The 19,860-nt window shown below is 54.2% G+C and overlaps 1 protein-coding gene across 1 annotated transcript in view; it reads right to left on the bottom strand.

The window, feature by feature from the left end:
* Nucleotides 1-19,860, bottom strand: part of CAND2 (cullin associated and neddylation dissociated 2 (putative)) — a 29,223-nt gene that overhangs the window by 3,267 nt on the left and 6,096 nt on the right. Inside the window, exons 4-14 of the mRNA XM_007461579.1 lie at nt 19,204-19,347; nt 16,055-16,209; nt 15,221-15,344; nt 13,027-13,292; nt 11,683-11,788; nt 11,359-11,501; nt 9,201-9,493; nt 8,003-8,144; nt 6,144-7,646; nt 3,863-3,958; nt 767-936 (exon numbers count right to left, since the gene is read on the bottom strand). Of these exons, the coding sequence (XP_007461641.1) occupies nt 767-936; nt 3,863-3,958; nt 6,144-7,646; nt 8,003-8,144; nt 9,201-9,493; nt 11,359-11,501; nt 11,683-11,788; nt 13,027-13,292; nt 15,221-15,344; nt 16,055-16,209; nt 19,204-19,347 (3,142 nt within the window). The remainder of the gene's footprint in view (nt 1-766; nt 937-3,862; nt 3,959-6,143; nt 7,647-8,002; nt 8,145-9,200; nt 9,494-11,358; nt 11,502-11,682; nt 11,789-13,026; nt 13,293-15,220; nt 15,345-16,054; nt 16,210-19,203; nt 19,348-19,860) is intronic.

The raw sequence follows: 19,860 nt of genomic DNA, 5'->3' as shown, positions 1-19,860 counted from the left end.
GTTCAGCCCTTCTCATTATATCGTGCAATGACTTGGCTGTTAAATCACTTTCAGTCTCTGTCTCTTAAATCCTAACTTCACCAAGTGCTCTAAGTAACTTAAATAATCAGCAGAGAGGGTATCCCTCCCTCTCCTTCAGGAGGCCATGAGCTCCCTGGTGCCTCATGTCTGGTCCTGGCGCCTGGACGCAGGGCTGGTGCTCCACGAACACCTGCTGAATGTCGAGTGATAACAAGAGTTGCTGGGGCTTTCCTGGTGGCGCAGTGGTTGAGAGTCCTCCTAATGATGCAGGGGACACGGGTTCATGCCCTGGTCTGGGAAGATCCCACATGCCGCGAAGTGGCTGGGCCCGTGAGCCATGGCCGCTGAGCCTGTGCGTCCGGAGCCTGTGCTCCGCCACGGGAGAGGCCACAACAGTGAGAGGCCCGGGTACCGCAAAGAAAAAAAAAAAAAAGAGTTGCTGACATTTACTGAGCACCAACTGCGTGCCAGGAGCAGTTCTGAGCACTTGTAGGATTTAACTCATTAAAAATCTTCTCAACAACCGTATAATGTGGACACGGTTACTTCCCTCCCTTTGCCCGTGAGGAGAAACTGAGGTTTAGAGAGGATCGTGTTGCCCCGGCCAGGGTCACACAGCTGGGAAGTGGAGGGGCAAACCTGACCCTGTGGGCCAGACCTGCTCTAATAAGCTTGACCCTAACCCTCGCCCCAGCCGCAGCAGTCAGACCCAAGGGCTCCCGGCTCTGTCCTCCCACTGCTTCACCTCTCGGATGAGGTCCCGGCGGATCTTCGTCTCCTGGTAGAGGAGGGGCAGGATGTCGTCCAGCAGGTCGCGGACCAGTGAGGGCTTGTTGTGCACGGCGGAGTTGAAGAAAGCCAGGGTGGCCCGGCGCACATTCAGGTCTGGGTCCTGCAGGCTCTCCATGAACTCTCCTGGCAGAAAGACCAGAGGTGGTGTGAGGGGCAGCACAGCCAAACAAACCACCCCCATCCCACCGTGCTTATCTGGTTAACGGGAGCCGTGCAGACCTGGCTGGACGGGGACAAACGTGTTCTGAGCATCTACTCTGTGCAACAAACCTTCAAAGTCCAGATAAGAATGTGGACTTGAGTCTGGCCTGGGTTCAGATCCAGGCTTGACCACGTCCTAACTGTGGCACCTTGGACAGCCTCAATGTCCTCAACTGTAAAATGGGTGTAACAGGAGTATCTACACTGTAGGACTCGTTTTAGGATTAAAAATGTGGTGATGTCTACAAAGCACACAGCAGAGCACCAAGTGAGGACTCTATAAATGTTAACTTGATTTTATTTCAGATGAGAATGCTGAAGATCAGAGATGTGAAGAGACTTACACAAAATCACACAGCATTTCTTTTAGTATAGGTTAGACTTTTTAATAACTATGTTAATGTTTTATATATTCAATAAATAAATAAAATCAAGAATGGGAGGGATCCCTAAAAAAAAAACAACTGTATTTCAAATGATTCATATAACCACCCAGCTTATGAAGGAGAAAACAACTCACCTAAGTAACTTCCAAAGCCTTGTGACAAGATGCCCTAGGCTAAAGACAAAATTATAAACGAATACTGATTTTTCACAGATAAGGGTTAGCAATTCTCATGACTACCTTCTGTGTATTCCAGGATTAAGTGAATAAATATCTCAGGAGCTGGGTTTCTCCTGTAACAGAAGGGTATATGGAAAGGGAGAAGGCTAGCACGAACCCTGTGGTGTTGGACTGGAATATATATGTGTTTCTGACTATGTACATACAGTCATACATACTTAGATTTCCTGATTCTGTCTGCTGAGAGGGCCTAGAAGTAACGGCACCCCAGTAGCAATAAGCACAGATCTTAGGGCACAGATCTTAGATTCTGAATACTATACTCCACTAAAAGGAATCAGGCTCCTTGGAGAAATGGTTGATTCCAGGGCTGGGGCAGGAAAGGTTCAAGATGGGTCGGGAGCACCTTATCGTGCCAAAAGGTAAGGAGATGCTCAAAGAATGATGGAAACATAGCAACAGAACATAAGCAGCAGCTTGAAGGGCTCCCACTGGCTAAATGTGAGACAATCTTGGGAATCAAAATAAATTAAAGACAGTAATAGATTATAACCCACTGAGTGAAATACAAATCCCTGAGTCTATAATGATATGAACAAACCAATGAATAAATAAATGGGGGAAAAGGAAAAGTTATTTCTGAGAACAAAATGCAAACTAATAAATATGGGAGGAATGCTGGAATTAGAAAGTTGTCATTTAGCAACTGTCAGTAATCATTTATTCAGGCAAGAAACCACAATGGATGCAAAATGTAGTAGGCAAAAATTTGATGAGAAAGAAACTATTTCAATAGGCTTAAAAATACTTATTCATGGGGCTTCCCTGGTGGCGCAGTGGTTGAGAGTCCGCCTGCCGATGCAGGGGACACGGGTTCGTGCCCTGGTCTGGGAAGATCCCACATGCCGCGGAGCGGCTGGGCCCGTGAGCCATGGCCGCTGGGCCTGCGCTCCGCAACGGGAGAGGCCACAACAGTGAGAGGCCCGCGTACCGCAAAAAAAAAAAAAAACTACAATGAGGTATCATGCCACACCGGTCAGAATGGCCATCATCAAAAAATCTACAAACAATAAATGCTGCAACGGGTGTGGAGAAAAGGGAACCCTCCCACACTGTTAGTGGGAATGTAAATTGGTGCAGCCACTATGGAAAACAGTATGGAGGTTCCTTAAAAAGCTAAAAACAGAACTACCATATGACCCAGCAATCCCGCTACTGGGCATATACCCCGAGAAAACCATAATTTGTAAAGATACACACACCCCAATGTTCACTGCAGCTCTATTTACAACAACCAGGACATGGAAGCAACCTAAATGTGCACAGACAGAGGAGTGCATAAAGATGTAGTACACATATACAATGGAATATTAGCCATAAAAAAGAACAAAATAATGCCATTTGCAGCAATATGGATGGACCTAGAGATTGTCATACTGAGTGAAGTAAGTCAGACACAGAAAGACAAATATTATATGATGTTGCTCATATGTGGGATCTAATTTTAAAAAATAATACAAGGGCTTCCCTGGTGACACGGTGGTTAAGAATCCGCCTGCCAATGCAGGGGACATGGGTTCCAGCCCTGGTCCAGGAAGATCCCACGTGCCGCAGAGCACCGAAGCCCATGCGCCCCAACTACCGAGCCTGTGCTCTAGAGCCCACAAGCCACAACTACTGAGTCCACGTGCCACAACTACTGAAGCCCACACACCTAGAGCCCGTGCTCCACAACAAGAGAAGCCACCACAATGAGAAGCCCGCGCACCGCAAAGAAGAGCAGCCCCCGCTCACCGCAACTAGGGAAAGCCCGCGCACAACAACAAAGACCCGACGCAGCCAAAAATAAACAAATAAATAAACTTACAAAAAACAAAACAATACAAATGAACTTATCTACAAAACAAGAACAGACTTACAGATATCGAAAGCAAACGTATGGTTACCAAGGGGCTGGTGGGGAGGGATAAATTGGGAGACTGGGATGGACGTATACCCACTCCTATATAAAAAATAGATAACTAATAAGAACCTGCTGTATAGCACAGGGAACTCTACTCAATACTCTGTAATGGCCTATATGGGAAAGAATCTTTAAAAAAAGAGTGGGTATAGGTATATGTATAACTGATTCACTTTGCTGTGCACCTGAAACTAACACAGCATTGTAAATCAACTATACTCCAATAAAAATTAAAAAAAAAAAAGAAAAAAGAAAAATCAGCTCAAGCCCAAGAACAGGGTGGAGCTGACCAAAGGGGGCAGAGGGGCGGGGGCACTCACCAACGAAGGTCTTCAGGATGGGGTCGATGGGGTGGGGCTGGTCCGAGATGAGGAACTTGACGGCTGTGATGACAGTGCAGCGGGTGTGTGGCTGACCTGCAGGACGGGAGGGGGCACTTGGGGCGGGCGCGGCGGGTCCCGGAGGGCGCTGATGCTCCCCTCGCCTCCGTGGGAGACAGAACCACGTCTCCTCCCCACACGAAACGCCCCGCACATCTCTGGGGAAGCTGATGCTACCACTTTCCTTGGCAGCCCAGAATCTCCCCTGAATTCTTCCTACTTCTGCCGAGAGGGTAAAACTGCCAGCTCTCAGGCAGCCACGCCAAGGACAGTAACGGACAACGAGAACCCAAGACAGGGCTCAACCTGAAGACAGACCTCTCTGCCCAGGCCGTGGGGCTGCGTTCTATTTCTCAGACACATTATCTCAATTAATCCTCAGGATTAATTAATCCTAGTCACTGGTTGATAATAATAAAAAATCATATAGGGCTTCCCTGGTGGCGCAGCAGTTGAGAGTCCGCCTGCCGACGCCGGGGATGTGGGTTCGTGCCCCGGTCCGGGAAGATCCCACATGCCGCGGAGCGGCTGGGCCCGTGAGCCATGGCCGCTGAGCCTGCGCGTCCGGAGCCTATGCTCCGCAACGGGAGAGGCCACAACAGTGAGAGGCCCCCGTACCACAAAAAACAAACAAACAAACAAACAAAACATATAATATTAGTAACAGTAATTAATAAAAATTCTTCTTAATTTCCGTTTTACACATGAGGAGAGACCGGAAAGGTTAAATTCACGTCTAAGGTCACCCAGCAGGTCCAGAATTCACCAGCTGCTTCTGAGCCCTCTCTCTGGGCTTCTCCAAGGAGGGAGCAGTTATGCTTCAAGCAGGCTGAACTCACTTAATTTTGCTTTTCTGCTTGCGTTCTGAGTAGAAAAGCTGCAGAAAGGGAAGGGAGTACACTTCCCATTAGGGTGAAGGAGATTAATCGGCAGCTTCCACCCCTCCGGCACACAGCACTGAATGGGTTAAGGCTGTTTCCATCCAAGACTTCAGTTCAAGACTCAGTAGAAAGTTTACAATTTGACGCTAGGGTATGAGTGAGTGAGTTACTGACTTCAGACTTGTAGTTTTTTCCTCTTTCTCTTTCCATCCTGACTGGCTCCTAGGAAGATTCAGGGGGGCTGATAAAGGTAATACACATAGAAGAGGATTAACTGAATTAAGAAAAATGAGGCCAAGCACAAAGTGAGATAGAAACCAGAGTGAGGGGCATGCAGCGAGAGGCAACTACAAAGTCCTACGAACCTGCCAGAAGCAGTCCGCTGATTCGGCTCTAAGCATCCCAGCAGCCGGCAGTAAATAGGAAATGTGCCTGGTTAGCTGGGTCAACAGCGCGCACGAGGCCTAAACAAATCTGAGCTTAGAAAAGGCAGGGCTGCCCCTCAGCCCAAGACTCTTGCCTCCCAAGGCTCCTCGTGAAGAGCCCTGTGCAGTGTTAACAGGTGAGGTCCTCAACGTGGTTGTCCTGCCCACACAGTGGTGAGGGCCCAGAGCTGCTGCTTGTATACCAGCAACCCAGGAAGGGCTTAACCGGAATCACTGACACAGCAACGACAGTGGATACTAGCAGTACTAATTAGGTACCACCCACTATACCAAGCACTTTGGCTGCATTATGTCAACTAACACAGCACTGACCCTACGGGGACCAGGTAACCAGCTCAAGGCCTGGAGGCCTTTCGCCCTCACGGGCTTTCACCTGCCTAAGAGCCCACAGTCCACCTGCCTGCTTTCTTCCCCCCTGAGCTGCAGAACACCCTGACGCGCCCTAACCCCAGAACGTAAGACCTGCCTTCCTCACCCCTTCCCTGGCCCTCTCCACACCCCAGGGCCTGGCATCCAATCCTAGGCCACATTTACATTTGCTCCTGCCTCATGCTAGCCCAAGACAGCTGCATTCTGCAGGCTGCCGTTTCTGGCCCCTCAGAGAACCGCCTTTACTAACCCTCACCTGGAGCACAAGGCTGCTGTCCACAACAAGTGGCACCGTGAAAAGTTTATTTGTTGGAGGGACACATCAAGGATTCTGTCCCCTCCATCCCAGAGGGTCCCACAGGAAGAGGCCTTTAAATCTCAGGAAACACTGTTTTTAACGGCTCCTCTGCCTTGAACCTTGTCAACACCGTGACTCTCAGACCCGATTACCTGAACAAGCTCACCCTATGTGGACCTCTGCCCACCTCCAATCCGGGCTGCCTTTGCCCACCCCTGTGCCCCTACCTGCAGCAAGTTGCTTCCGGAACCGCGGCAGGAGGAAAGGAGGGTTCACGAGGACCAGCTTCCCGAGGCACTCGGCCACCACCCCCCGGGTGCCCTCCTCGGCGCCCTCGCAGCGCTGGAACAGCAGGGCCCAGACGTCCTCGGCGTAGGGCTTCAGGCTGTCGGGCTGGGCGGCCCCCAGGGCCTCCCGGAGTGAGTGTAGCAGCAGGTACCGCCGCCGGGGCTCGGCCTCCATCTGCCCCAGCAGGAAGGGCAGGAAGTCAGGCAGGTTCCCCGCGCCCACGCGGCCCAGCGCATAGGAGGCAGCCGCCCTCACGTCCTCGCTGGGCGAGCCCAAGGCTTCCAGGAGCACTGCCTTCAGCTCCCGCTGGGGGCCCGGCCCGGCCACCTGGCCCACCTCGGCCAGGGACAGGAACGCCAGGACCTTGACCCCTGGGCTCGAGCTGGGCGACCTGGCATCGGAGACCAGGCGGTTGACTGTGTCCACCACCTCCTGCGGACAGGCCACCGCGAGGGCCGCCACGCACCGAGCCAGCGAGTGGAACACCTGCTTGTGCAGGCCGGGCCCGCCGTCCGCCACCTGCTCGTAAACGGGCGCCGTGAGCAGGCCGACGAGCTCAGCGTAGTCCACGCACGGCGGCCGGGTCCCCACCAGGGCCTGTAGGAAGCCTTCGGCAGCCGCTAGCACACCAGCCGGCAGGAGGGGCGAGTGCAGCAAACGCAGCAGCTCTGCCAGCACAGGACCGCTGACCTCAGCCAAAGAGGCTGGCTGGGCGCGGGTCACGGTGGCGAGGAAGTCCACAGCCAGCTGGGCCACGTGCATGTCGTTCTCACTGACGAGGGAGGGCAGCTCGGCCAGCACGGCCCGCACGGTGGATGGCGGGAGGCCAAGGCCCTGACTCTGGGCCAGGGCGGCCAGGGCAGCCAGGGCGGCCAGCCGCAGCGCCCGCTGGTTCTTCCGCAGGAACGAGGCCAGAATGGGCAGCGCCTCGGCTAGGATGGGCTGCAGGTCGATCCGCAGTGGGGACACGGCCACCAGTGTCAGCGCCTTGACGGCAGAAAGCCGGGTGATCTCATTCCGCAGGCGGTCCAGGAGAAGCAAGAGTGACGGCTCCAGGTTGTCCCCGAGCCGGTCACCCAGGTGGCCCACGAGGTGGCCCACGCAGGAGATGGCCCGCTCCTTCACCTCCTGGTCCAGGTCGGTGGCACGAAGCCGTGCCAGGGTGGCCGCGGACATCTCTCCAATGTAGGGCTCGGGGTCCAGCACCCGAGGCCTGTCCAGCGGCCACAGGGCCCTCACCAGCTCCTGGAGCACCAGCAGAGCCTCGGCTGCGATCTTGTAGAAAGGGTCAGCCACGCAGGCCATCACAGGAGGCAGGAGAGTGGGCAGCTGGGGGTGGAAGGCCTCAGCTGGCTCTGTGCCCAGCAGCCCCTGCAAGAAAGCCAGGGCATCCATCCGGATGGTGGAGGAGCTGGAGCGGTCCGCCAGCGAGAAGATGATGCCTGGGGGTGGAGGGGTGGGAGGCAAGGTTACCAGGCCACAGACCCTGACCCAACTCAGCCCTCCCTGGATGCAGGGGTGGAGTACCCTCAGGCGTCTGAGCTGGACCCAGGCACATGGGCTCTCATGCAACAGATTCTATGAGGTCACGGCTTGGCCGGGGCCAGGGCTGAGGACACAGGCCAGGGAACCTATTTAAAAACAGGACATGGGGCCTGCACCCCGGCCCTGTTTTCACTGCTGGCAGTGGGGAGCCACTGTAGGTTGCTGAACAGGGGCACTCTCAGGGATTGGGGGCTGGGGTCTGGGTTCAGGAAGAAGCCCAGAACAGCAGACACTGGGTTCCAGTCCATCCTACCTGCTACCAGCACGGGCATGTGCTCTGCCAGGCTGCCCGGGAGGATGCCTGCCAGCTCGGTGAGAAGGCTGAAGCAACCCTGGCGGGCCCTGACACTCCGATCTTTAAGCTGCCGCTGCAGGGCCTTCATCACAAGAGGCACCTGTGGATGGAGCGGGGAGGTCAGTGACCACCCGGGAACCTCCACACCCCACCCACTACTGGGGGACTCTGCCCGGGCACCTGCCCATGGAGGACCCCCAGCGTGGAGAGGATCATTCCAGCCCAAGCTTCCCATCACTTGCTCTGTAGCAGGCACCTGATTCCACACTCACCTTCTGAGGTGGGTACTAGTCCTGTGCCCAGCTGACAGACAGGAAACAGGCACAGAGGTGAAGTAACTTGCTCAAGGTCACCGAGCAGTGCGGTTCTCACTCCTACACTTGGTGAGGGTGAAGCGCCGGGGCCCCCTTCCCTCCTCCAGCTAGATTCCCTCCCCAGTGAGCTCATCCACTTCCGAGTTGAGGATTCCCCTGAAGCAATGACTCCTAGATCTACATCTCTGACACGAGACTTGTGTGCCGACTGCCCGCCAGACACCTCTACTCCGGCGTCCAACGAGGGCTTCGAACATAAATGTCCAGAACAGAACTCTAGACATGCCCCCGCTCCACCCTCCACCATGTCAGGGACTGCACTATTTTTAGCCAGAGCCCCGAACTCACATGACACCTCCCTGTCCCTTGCCTTTCACATCCATGTGCAAACCCCAAAACTCTCTCTCAAGTCCGACCACCTGTCCCCCACCCCCTGCCCAAGGCACCAAGCCCTTTCACCTACACAGCTGCAGTGGCCTCCAGCCCGTTACAATCCCCACACAGCAGCCAGAGTGAGCTTTTTCAAATGTGAGTGGGATCCCGTAATTCCCCTCCCGTGGCATCTACCGTCTTAGAATAAAACTGAACCCCCTTGCTGTGGCCTGGAACCCTACTCGTGCTGTTGGCTATCTGCCCGAGACTGTGTGGTCCAGGGGCAGGGACTTCATCTGCCTTGCCTCCTGTTGTGCCCCGCCACTCCATACACAGGGCTGGGCACACAGCAGGTGCTCGGTATGCACAATCCAGTGGGTGGAGAGATGGGGGGCGGTGGGAGGGTGGGGAGATGGAGGAGGGAAGGGTTGTGAGGAGGGAGAGGCAGGGGGAGGGGCGGGCAGGCACACCTGTCCTCGCAGCATCTGGAGGTTGCTGCCCGACTGGGTGGGCTCCTCCACGGCCTCCAGCCATCCCTTCAGGGACCGCGTCTGCCGCAGCAGCACGATGTAAGCCCCGAACACGTCGGCCTTGACGTTCTCCTCGCGTTCCCTGAAGCGGCGGATGAGCACGGGCGCCAGGGTGCAGTGGAAATTGGTCAGCAGGTCGGGCCGAGAGCTGATCAGGGCCACCAGGCACTTGGCCGCTGCCCGGCGCACCTTCCAGCTCATGTCATCATCATCGCTGTACTCGTCCTCGCTCTCTGGGGCGGGAACCAGACACCCATGGAGCCCTAATCACCACCCAGGGCGGTCTCCCAGGACGGGGGGGGGGTGAGAAGTGAGGGGGCAGTGAGGAGGGCTCCGCCGGGGCCTCACCTTTCCATGGTCACTACCGGTTAATGAACACCTGCTGTGTGCTAGGGGTGGCGTCAAGCAGGGAACCAGCTGGAGGTACGCCAGGGTCCTCCCACTGCCTCCAGACTGTTGGTTGTTTTGACTACACCAGGGAAAAACTGACTCCAAAGCTTCCAGTGAGGATTTAGGGAATCCATGTGGGGCACAAGACCCATCCTTTGGTTTCAGGACTGGCTGCGTGATGTTTCATGTACTGGGATTTCAGAAGGGAAAGGTGATAGCTCCCCTGCTCCAGAGTCCTGATTCCGGCTTCCAAGCAGGAGTAACAATAAGGAAAAGCTGTGTTTGTGTGGCTCTCCACTCTCCAAGCTCTCCCAAGAGGTCAGAGCTCAAGTCTTCACCATGCCTCAGGAATGAAGGTGTCTTGAGCCTCCTTTTATAGATGATACATATAAGGCTCAGAGAGGACGAAGACTCTCCTGAGGACACACAGCTAGAAACAGCAGAGATGAATGAGGCCCACAAAGCCAACTCATACATCTGGGAGACACACATGAGGCTCAGAGGGGGACGGTCCTCCCTAGGGACACCCCCAGGCACAGGCTCAAAGGCCAGCATATTCCTACCCACACTGCCCTGTAGAGAACTCAGACTCTCAGAGCACTGCATCTGGACAAGCCATAGTGGGCCAGATGGATGGTCCCCCAGATGTGTCTTGTTAGCTTAGCAGATGTGTCCCCTCTGATGGAACCTTGTTATCTCCACCCTATGTCACCCATGAAGAAACATCCAGAGCTCCCTGTTACTAACAGGAAAATGCCCAATCTCCTTGGCCGGGCATTTGAGCCCAAAATGCCTGTCCAATCTCATCTCCTACAACCGCATCTCGCTCTGAGTACCCATCAGGACCTAAGGCCTTCACCTCCATCAATGCCTCCAGGGCCCAGGGCCTTCCCTCTGAGTGACAGACAGGCCCACAGGCACAGAAGGAAAGAAGCCATTGAGTCCATCCCCCATCCAGGTATCTCTCCCTGTCAGTGCCAATCATTCCACCACTAGAGCTTTACTCTGCTGCGTTAAAGCAATGGCTCTTGGAAGCCATAACTAAAAGGGTACAGAGATGGCAGCACGAGGTGGGGGAGTCTGGCAAACATGGCTCCAAGCCCCAGCCACGCCACTTCCTAGCTGTGTTAACTCAGGTAAATCTCTTCCCATTAAGTCTCAATCTCCTTGTCTGAAATATGGGGATGATAATAAATACCTGGTTTCCTAGGGTCATTATAAGGAACATGAAATAAGAGAGTACTTAGGGGACTTCCCTGCTAGTCCAGTGGTTAAGAATCCACCTTCCAAAGCGGGGGATGTGGATTCGATCCCTGGTCGGGGAACTAAGATCCCACACGCTGTGGGGCAACTAAGCCCGCGCGCCACAACTAGAGAGAAGACCGAGCGCCACAATGAAAGATCCCACGTGTCGCAACTAAGATCTGACACAGCCAAAAATAAACAAATAAATATTTAAAAAGAAAATAGCACAGGACATCAGGAGATGCTCAATAAACAACAGCAATGACTACTATCTTGTGATCTGTGCAATCAGAGAGTGTGGGCACCACAGAGGATCCAGATTTCCAAGGGCAGGGCTGGAGCCTGAGGAAGAGCTGGGACCAGGACGGGGGCACCAAACGTGGCCCCTGGCTTTGGCTGGGGGATTCTCGGGAAGGCTGCACCCATTCCCACCCACCAGCCCAAGGACAAGCTGGCCACTCACGCTGCTCACTGAACTCACTGTCCTCCGTCTCCATCTTCTCCTCTTCCTCGTCACTGTCACAGTTATAGTTGGGGTCATGCTTTATGTACTGGAGGCAGAGGCTGGTCACACTGGGCACGTGGGGGCCCATCTCCTTGGGGCACCTGTGGGGTGGGATGCGGGCGGCTCTGCTGGACCCAGGCAGGACAGGGTTGGGGATGGGGCCCAGTGGTGAGTCCTGAGACCTGACTACTTTGAGGCCAGCATCCTGCCCCCACGCCATCCCTACCAACTTCTCAAAGAAACCCCAGGGCCCCCGTTTTCCAGCACCCCTGTTGCACCTACTTCCTCAGGAAGGCCTCGAAGGCCTGGAGGCAGGACTCCCGAAGCTCATCATCATCCAGCTTGCAGAACTCCTCCACCAGGGGCACCAGTCGGTCCAGATGGGTCCCTGCAGGGCCAGGTGGGTCACTGAGGCAAGGCAAGGTGAGGCCAGACCATCTCCAGGGCTCCCCCAGCCCACAGCATTCAGCCTGTGCCTGCACCTGCAGCCCTGGCCACTGCAAAGTTACTCAGAGGCTTCAGAGTCAAGCAGATGTGGGTTCTAGCCCTGACTGAGCACCCTATAAGCTATGGGACCTTGGGCACATCGCAACATTCTTTAACCTCAGACCATTCATCTTCACGGTAGGGATAACAATGCCTACCAGCCAGAGAGTTTGTCAAGATTAATGATAAGATTCAGATAAAGATCTCCACCCAGGTCCTGGCTCGAAGCAGGCACTCAATAAGTAGCATCTGTTGTTGAAACTATTACTCATGTTCTTGCCTTATTTCCCGCGCTAAGCTAGGTTATAGACCTGGGCAAGGAAAGTGGGGAGGCAGGCACTGCCCTTACAAACCAGGCAAGAGGGGCCCCCCCACTGCCCCCTGGGCTTTATATGGATTCTTCCCTAGCTCATCTCCAGCCGTACCCTTCCCCACCCTGAACCCTGTCCGGTCCTGTGCAGTTCTCTTGCCCAGGTCCATGCTCCCGGCTGCTGTTTGGGGGGATGTGGACAGAGTATGGACTGCAGGCTGGGGCCTCCATGTGTGCTTTTAAGGTCCCCTGCAGTGAGAGAGCCAGAGCGGAGGGAGGGCAGACCGTGGCCACTCTACTTACACTGCCCTGTTCTAGCCCGAACTAACTCCAAGGTGTTTGAGAATAAATTCAAAACTGATTGCAGGATTCCATTTCTACAAAATTCATCTCTGGTGACAGAAAGCAGGTCAGTGGTTGCCTAGGGTGGGGCAGAGGGTGGATGGACTGCAAAGAGGCACAAGGAAACTTTTGGGGGTGATGGAAATGTTGTGCATCTTGATTGCGGTGGTAGTTTCACAAGTGCGCGAAAAGGTCAAAACACACTGAATTGTACACTTTAAGAAGTGCGGTTTATTGTACATACATCATCCCTTTGGAGGCATGACTTATAATTACCCTCGCGAGCCTCTGGGTAGGGCTCAGAAGCAGGTTGAGCTCAGGGCCCACCTGGCTGCCTCCCGAGCCCTTTTCCTCTTCAGGCGCTTCAGCACCGACCCTCCCCACCTCAACCACGCCCCTTAACCACAGGTGGCTCACCCGGGCCCCAGCCCCTCAGCCCAGGTCCCGCCCCTTGCCCGGGATCCCTGTAATCAGACCCGCCCCCTTACCGAGGCGGTGGCCTGCCTGGCGGCCAACGCTGCCCAGACACTGGATCAGGGTACGGATCGCCGCGGGGCTCGCAGGCGCGCGTGGGCCGGGCAGCCGGTCCAGCAGGTGGTCTGCAAGCTCGACGAAGAGGTCGGTGCTGCAGGCGGCCGCCAGGTGGCCGAGCGCCCCAACGGCCCGCTTGCGCACGGCCAGGCGCGGACTGCTCAGCTGCGGCAGCAGACAGTGCAGGAGGCTGGCGTGGAAGGCGCCCAGCGGGGCGCCCAGCCTGGGGAGCCGGAAGGAAGGGGTGTCGGGCGAGGCCCACCCGGCGGGCAGCCTGGCCCAGGCACTTCCCCTCTCCCCATGGGTGCCTGGCCGCCTCCCCCATTATGACAACCCAAAGACCCTCAGCCTCCCCATCACTGAGGCCAGAGTGATCTAAAGTGTGCCTCGGGCTTCCCTGGTGGCGCAGTGGTTTAGAGTCCACCTGCCGATGCAGGGAACACGGGTTCGTGCCCCGGTCCGGGAAGATCCCATATGCCACGGAGCGGCTGGGCCCGTGAGCCATGGCCACTGAGCCTGCGCGTCCGGAGCCTGTGCTCCGCAACGGGAGAGGCCACAACAGTGAGAGGCCCGCGTACCGCAAAAAAATAAATAAATAAATAAAGTGTGCCTCTGCCTAACTCCTTCAGTGGCTCCCCAGTGCCCTTTAGATAAGCTGAGCTCCGGGCTCAAGGCAAGAGGGAACACCAGAGAATGGTTTCTGCACAGGTAGAACGCAGCCCCTGCAGCAGCTTCTTTCCCACATTCAAACCAGGCCTGTGCTTTTCCTGTCCCGTATGTGTCCTGAAACCTTTTCTTCTCTCACTCCACACCAACACATTGACCTCACCCTCCCATATCTCTCTGTCCAGCCCAGACCTCTCTCCTGGGTTTCATTTATTTATGTGTTCACCTACTATGTGACAGGGCCTGGGCTGGAAACTCGGGAGAGCAAGACGGACTCTGGCCCTCAGTCCTGCCCTATGGAGTTTTCGGTTGACGGGGTACCTCCCAGGCACCTCAAATTCAACATGTTCCAAACGGAAACCATCACGCCCACCCCGACATTGCTCCTGGAGCGCACCTACACGGCCAGTGGCCCTGTGTCTGTGCCCACAGTTAGGAAAGCCAGACCCCTGGGTGTCAGCCTTGAGCCTGCCTCTCATCCACTCCAAGCACTGTGGAGTCCACCTCCTAAATACAACCTGAATTCACCTGCCTGCAGAAGCCTTCTAAGCAGTTTCCCTGCCCATTCAACCCCCTCCCATCTTCCGTGCACTCTGCACATAGAAAGATCAGTCTAAAACACACAAATACACCCAAGGCATTCCTCATGCCTGCCAAGAACCCCTCCGCGAGCCCCTCACACTTTCAGTAGAATCTTTAGCCAACTGCCCCACCCTCCCAGCCCTATCTCTCCACACCAGCCCCTCCTCATGACACCTCATGACTGCCTTGCACAACCCCCAGGACCTCATGTCTCTCTGGTCTTTGCCCTCTGGGCCGAAGGCAGGTCCCCCCTCCGGGGTCCCCCTTATGCTCACCCACGCCTGGCCAAGTCCTGCCCACCCTTGAAGGCTCAGCTGGCTGGACCCTCTCTAGGAAGGTTTCCCACCCCCCAGCCGGGTTAAGGGCTCCTCCTCTGAGCTCCTATGGGCCCTGCTCTTAGCCGTATTGTTGTTCTTACTCCATTCACAGATTTATGTGCCTGTGAGCTTTTCCTTAGGGGCCGCCAAGACCCAGCCAACTCCATATTCCCAGAACTAGTCCAGCACCTGACATTTTTCCAGTAGGTGCTCAAATCTTGAGAGGCTGAATGAATGAATACTTTAAAAATGTGTAGTGCAATTTAAAACAAAGGCCCAGCTATACTAATCCAAGAGAAGAAAAAAAAGAGAAAGAAGGGCTGAGGGAGAGGATGAACACACATGGGCTCCAGCTATGGAGAGACCTGAGTTCAACACCTAGGTTCTGCCATTTACTGACTGTGATGGCAGACAGGCCACATCACCTCTCAGAGCCCATAAAATGGTGACAAACGAGTTCTCCTGGGACACTGCTGGTACGATTAAAGAGTCCTAGCACAGGGCCTGGTGTACAGTAAGTGCTGGCTCTGTGAACTTGAGACCCTCCCTGTCCCCCGTCCTCCTTGCCCAGGATGGCCTCCCGCACCTGCTCAGCATGTCAGAGAGGATGTCCAGGGCTTCCAGCTGCACAGCCGCGTCCTCCTGCTGGGCGATGGCACTGGTGAGCTGGCCTGTGATCTTCCGGCACACACTGGTGGCCAGGCCAGAGCCTGCACAGAGCACAAGGTGGGTGCGGTGAGGCCCAGGGCTGGCCTCCAGCTGTGGTCGGCCTTTGCTCTGGTTGTGTTCCTGAGCCCACATCCCTCAAATCCTGCTGACCAGGGAAGCCAGGGGTGGCGTGGTCCAAGGTTTGACGCAGAGTCAGACCAAACTAAAGGAGACAGCCAGGGAGCTAAAGAACCAAGGGCGGACCTGCTGGCTGGCTCACCTCACACCTGACCCCTTTGCCCTCTGCCTTCCAATGGGGAGGTGGGAAAAGTTAAGCCCTTCTTTCCTAGACTCCTTTGCTGCTTGGAGAGGCCAGGTGACCGTGTTCTGGCCATTGAGATACAGGTCAAAGTCTTCTGGGGAAACATGTGCTTTTCTTATAAAGGGCAAGAGACATGGGTAGAGACTTCAGCCCTGTCCTAAATGAGCTTCTGAATGAATGGCTGTAAAAATGGAGTGGCTGATCCCTTCAGAGTTATGTGAGAAAAGTAACCCCCTACTTCTTCAAGCTGCCATTAGTTAGACTTTGTTACTTGCAGCTAAAAGCATCCCTGAAACAGAGCCATGAAGTTTAACAGATCTGGGTCTGAATTCCCTGCCACTTATTAGCTGGCTGACCTTGGGTAAGTCCTTTCACCTCACTGAGCCTCAGCTTCTTCAATCATAAACTAGGACAAATAGCAATAGCACCGAGTCCCTAAGACCTGAGTACCTGTGGCTGCAGGCGGGAGCTCCGACAGGACGGTCTTGAGGCCGATGCCAGCGATGTCTCGGAGCTGCTCCTTGTCTGACCGCATGTTGGCACAGAGGGCATCCACGATGGTCTCCACCTGGTACTCCTTCACTTTGCCCACCAGAGGACCCAGGCTGAGTATGGAGGGAGGGAGGAGGTCCAAAAGCCCAGGCTCAGCTCGAGTCGGGCTGCCCCTTATATCCCCTCATGTCTGTGGGGCCACATGTGCTGAGGAAAAGGCCCCAGATCAACAGGAGACTTCCTATTTTGCCAAAGAAAGGTACCATCTGCGTATGCCGACATCATTCCTGGCACCTCCCAAACCTGCATCTCCTCTTGGGTTTTACATCTCAGTATATGGCCAAACCATCGAACCCGGCAACCTCAGCTGGAAACCAAGGAATGCCCAAGAGTAGGGTTCTCAAACTTGCGCGTGTATCAGAATCCCCCAGAGGACTTGTTAAAACACAGATTGTGGGACTTCCCTGGTGGCACAGTGGTTAAGAATCCGCCTGCCAATGCAGGGGACACGGGTTCGAGCCCTGGTCCGGGAAGATCCCACATGCCGCAGAGCAACTAAGCCCATGCGCCACAACTACCAAGCCTGCGCTCTAGAGCCTGTGAGCCAAACTACTGAGCCCGTGCTCCACAAGAGAAGCTACTGCAATGAGAAGCCCATGCGCCGTAAATGAAAAGTAGCCCCTGCTCGCCACAGCTAGAAAAAAAAGCCCGCATGAAGCAACGAAGACCCAACGTAACCAAAAAAAAAAAAAAAAAAAAAACACAACACAGATTGTTGGGCCCCACCCCAGCTTTTCAGACTTAAGGGATCTAAGTGGGGTTTGAGAATTTACATTTCTAGCAAGTTCGCAGTAGATGCTGACGGTCCAGGGACCACACTTTGAGAAGCTCTGCCTTAGAGGCTTGCTTCTCCAAGTGTGGTCACAGATCAGCATCACCAGCACTACCTGGAGATGCAGAGATGCAGCAGCTCAGGTCCTACCCGACAGCTACTGAACTAGAACCTGTGCAAAACCCCCAGGTGATTCGAATGCACGTGAAAGTTTAAAAACTGCACCAGACACACTGCTTCTCAGCCTTAACTGCCATTGCCATCACCTGGGGCCTTTTAAGAAATTGTTACCCAGGTGCCAGCCTCAGAGTGTCTCAGTTAATTGGTTTCAGGTGTGGCCTGGAGCGGGGAAGTTTTTTAAATTCCCCAGGTGATTCTAACATGCAGTCAAGGCTGAGAACCTCTGACCTAAAAGAGTGGTTCTCAGATGACAGTGTGCATTAGAATGCAGATTCCCGGGTGCTATATCCTCACCTGCCCGCCCCAGCCCACTCCTGAATTAGAATCCCTGGGTGGGGAGCACACAGTTTAAACAAGGGTCCCAGGTGGCCGCAGTGCACACCACTTTGCAAACTCTTGACTTCTTTCTCTAAGTAATCGCAGGTCTTTCCACTCTACCTTCTATAGCCCTGGTTCTCAGTAGGGGTGATTCTGCCCTGAGGGGCGTTTTGGATATTTACTGGGGTTGAGGGGGGCCTTCTATTAGTTATGTTCATCATAACTAATGAAATGGCACTTCTGGCTTTTATTGAGGGGATGGGGGAGGGGGGTTTGGGGGGGTGGGGTGAGGGAGGCCGGGGATGATAGAAAGACAATATTGCAAAATCATGTTCCATGTCCTGCTGGAGTTTCTAACATCCCACTGGGCATTCACACAGGTAAAAAGCCTTTCTATAATTATCTGAGTCCAAAACCTAATTTCATTTTACATATAAACACAAAGTACTTTTCTGCACTATTTTAATATATTAAGATATTAATATTTTAATACATTCTAAAATTTCCCAAAATGTAGTTATCAGGTAACTCGAAGGAAGACTGTACTTTATTTTCCTGGGAAACTTTACCGGGACATGGTCACCATTTCAGAAAATCTCGTAAGCTCAATGCTGCCTGTGCTGAGTCCCCAACATCCACACCTGTCTCCACCTGCTTCCTGCCTTGGCGAGCCTACCTCAGGTGCAGGCTTCTCACGACTTCATTACACGTCTACCGTCAACGCGACTGAGCATTTACACAGTGAAACACACACTATTCTACCATCAGCAACGTTCCTCCTATTTCTCCTTTATGCTCCAGTTTAAGGCATTATATAAACTGTTTTGTAATCATGTGTAAAGGCAGATTCTATTATGCACGAATTTCATTTCGTGATAAGAAAAGAGTATTTCAGACCACGTGTTATAAAAAGGGGTTACTGCTTCTGCTAGTAGGAAACCCGTCCACCTGATCTCAATTCCACCGTTAGAGGGATGCTCCCAGACCACAAACCTGAGGCTGTCTTGTTCCTGCATGAAACTCTTTACTGAATTCCTATGCTCTTAGGATCAAGTTGAAATTCACTACCCACCCAGAACACCTGGATCCAGCCCACAGAATACTGTTTGAGAGGCAGTGCCCCAATTCTGTTGACCCCCGCCATTCCTCAGTCCCCTGCTTACCCCGCCACACACACACATGCCCTGCACATACCTCCTCTTGCTTTTTCAGCTCTGGGGGTAACTGGCAAAGGTCTCAGAACGACACCTCATGATGCCTATGGCCAACGCGCCCCCCCCTGCCGCATCCTTTCACCCCCACCACTTCTGTGCATGCCAGCCTGACCTTTCAGCTGCCAACACCTGCATCTGTGCCTGAGGGCTTTCCCTGGATGGAGATGCCAAGGAATGCATAACGCTCCACCTACCCCAGGAGCAGCCCTCAACCAAGGAAAGCTGGCAGGTGGGAACACTCCAAGGTGCATGTCCTACACTGTGTGCCAGGGATCCCCAGCAGGGGTAAGCTCCACTCGCCCACAGGAGAAACTTGCTTGATGCTTTATTGCTTTTCTTCCTTCCCTGCCTCACTTCTCTACCCCGCTACCTAGTTTCCTGGGATCTCTTTCCTAGCAAACTTACACTTGGATCCTTGCCATGGGGTGTACTTCTGGGGGAACCTACACCAAGTCACTGTCCAGCTCCACTAGGGCTCCAACAGCTGCTCAGCAATTCTTCTCTCAGAGGCTGTACCCCAAAGGGTCAGGGACCCTCCCATCACCACCAGGGTTGACACTCACCACTTAACCGCCAGGTTCTGCACCTCCCCGTTCTTGTCCTCTAGAAGCCTGAGAAGCATCTTTACCACCTTGCGCTCGCTGTCCTCATCCAGCTGGATGGAGTCCTTCTGCAGCTCTGACATCAGGTCACTGGTAGCCATGAACCTGGGCAGGGAGAACGGAGGAGGATGGCCGAGCAGCTCCTGGGCCCCGGTGATTTGGGCAGTACCTCAGAGTTCCCCAGAAGCAGACCTTGATACAAAGGGTCAGGGGCAGTCAAGGGCAATACATTATCTGGGCTGTGGGCACAGTTGGGCTACCACAAGGCAACGCGTGTGTGAGACACCGACTGGCCCAAGGTGGCAGACTCAGACACACAGCATCCCAGCTAAAGGCTTAGGACCTCCAAAGCACGTGGCTCCTGCTTCTGCCATTTATGCAAATGCGAACTTGGGCAAGTTACTTCACCTCTCCGAGCCTTACTTAAACTGTCTGAAAAGTGGGGATGAGAACGGTACCTGCCTTGTAGGGCTGTATGGAAGATAAAAGAAGACAATGTATGGGGTGTGCTTAGCACACAGTGGGCACTCACGAGGTGTCCCGCCATGATTATAATGTCACGTCATTCGCATCTCATTCGGGCTAGAAGGTCGAACACAAACCTTGCAACCGAGTCAC

The sequence above is a fragment of the Lipotes vexillifer genome, unplaced genomic scaffold (assembly GCF_000442215.2).
Source record: "Lipotes vexillifer unplaced genomic scaffold, Lipotes_vexillifer_v1.1 scaffold889, whole genome shotgun sequence".
NCBI classification, from domain to species: Eukaryota; Metazoa; Chordata; class Mammalia; order Artiodactyla; family Lipotidae; genus Lipotes; species Lipotes vexillifer.
This window is presented reverse-complemented; position numbering and strand designations above follow the sequence as displayed.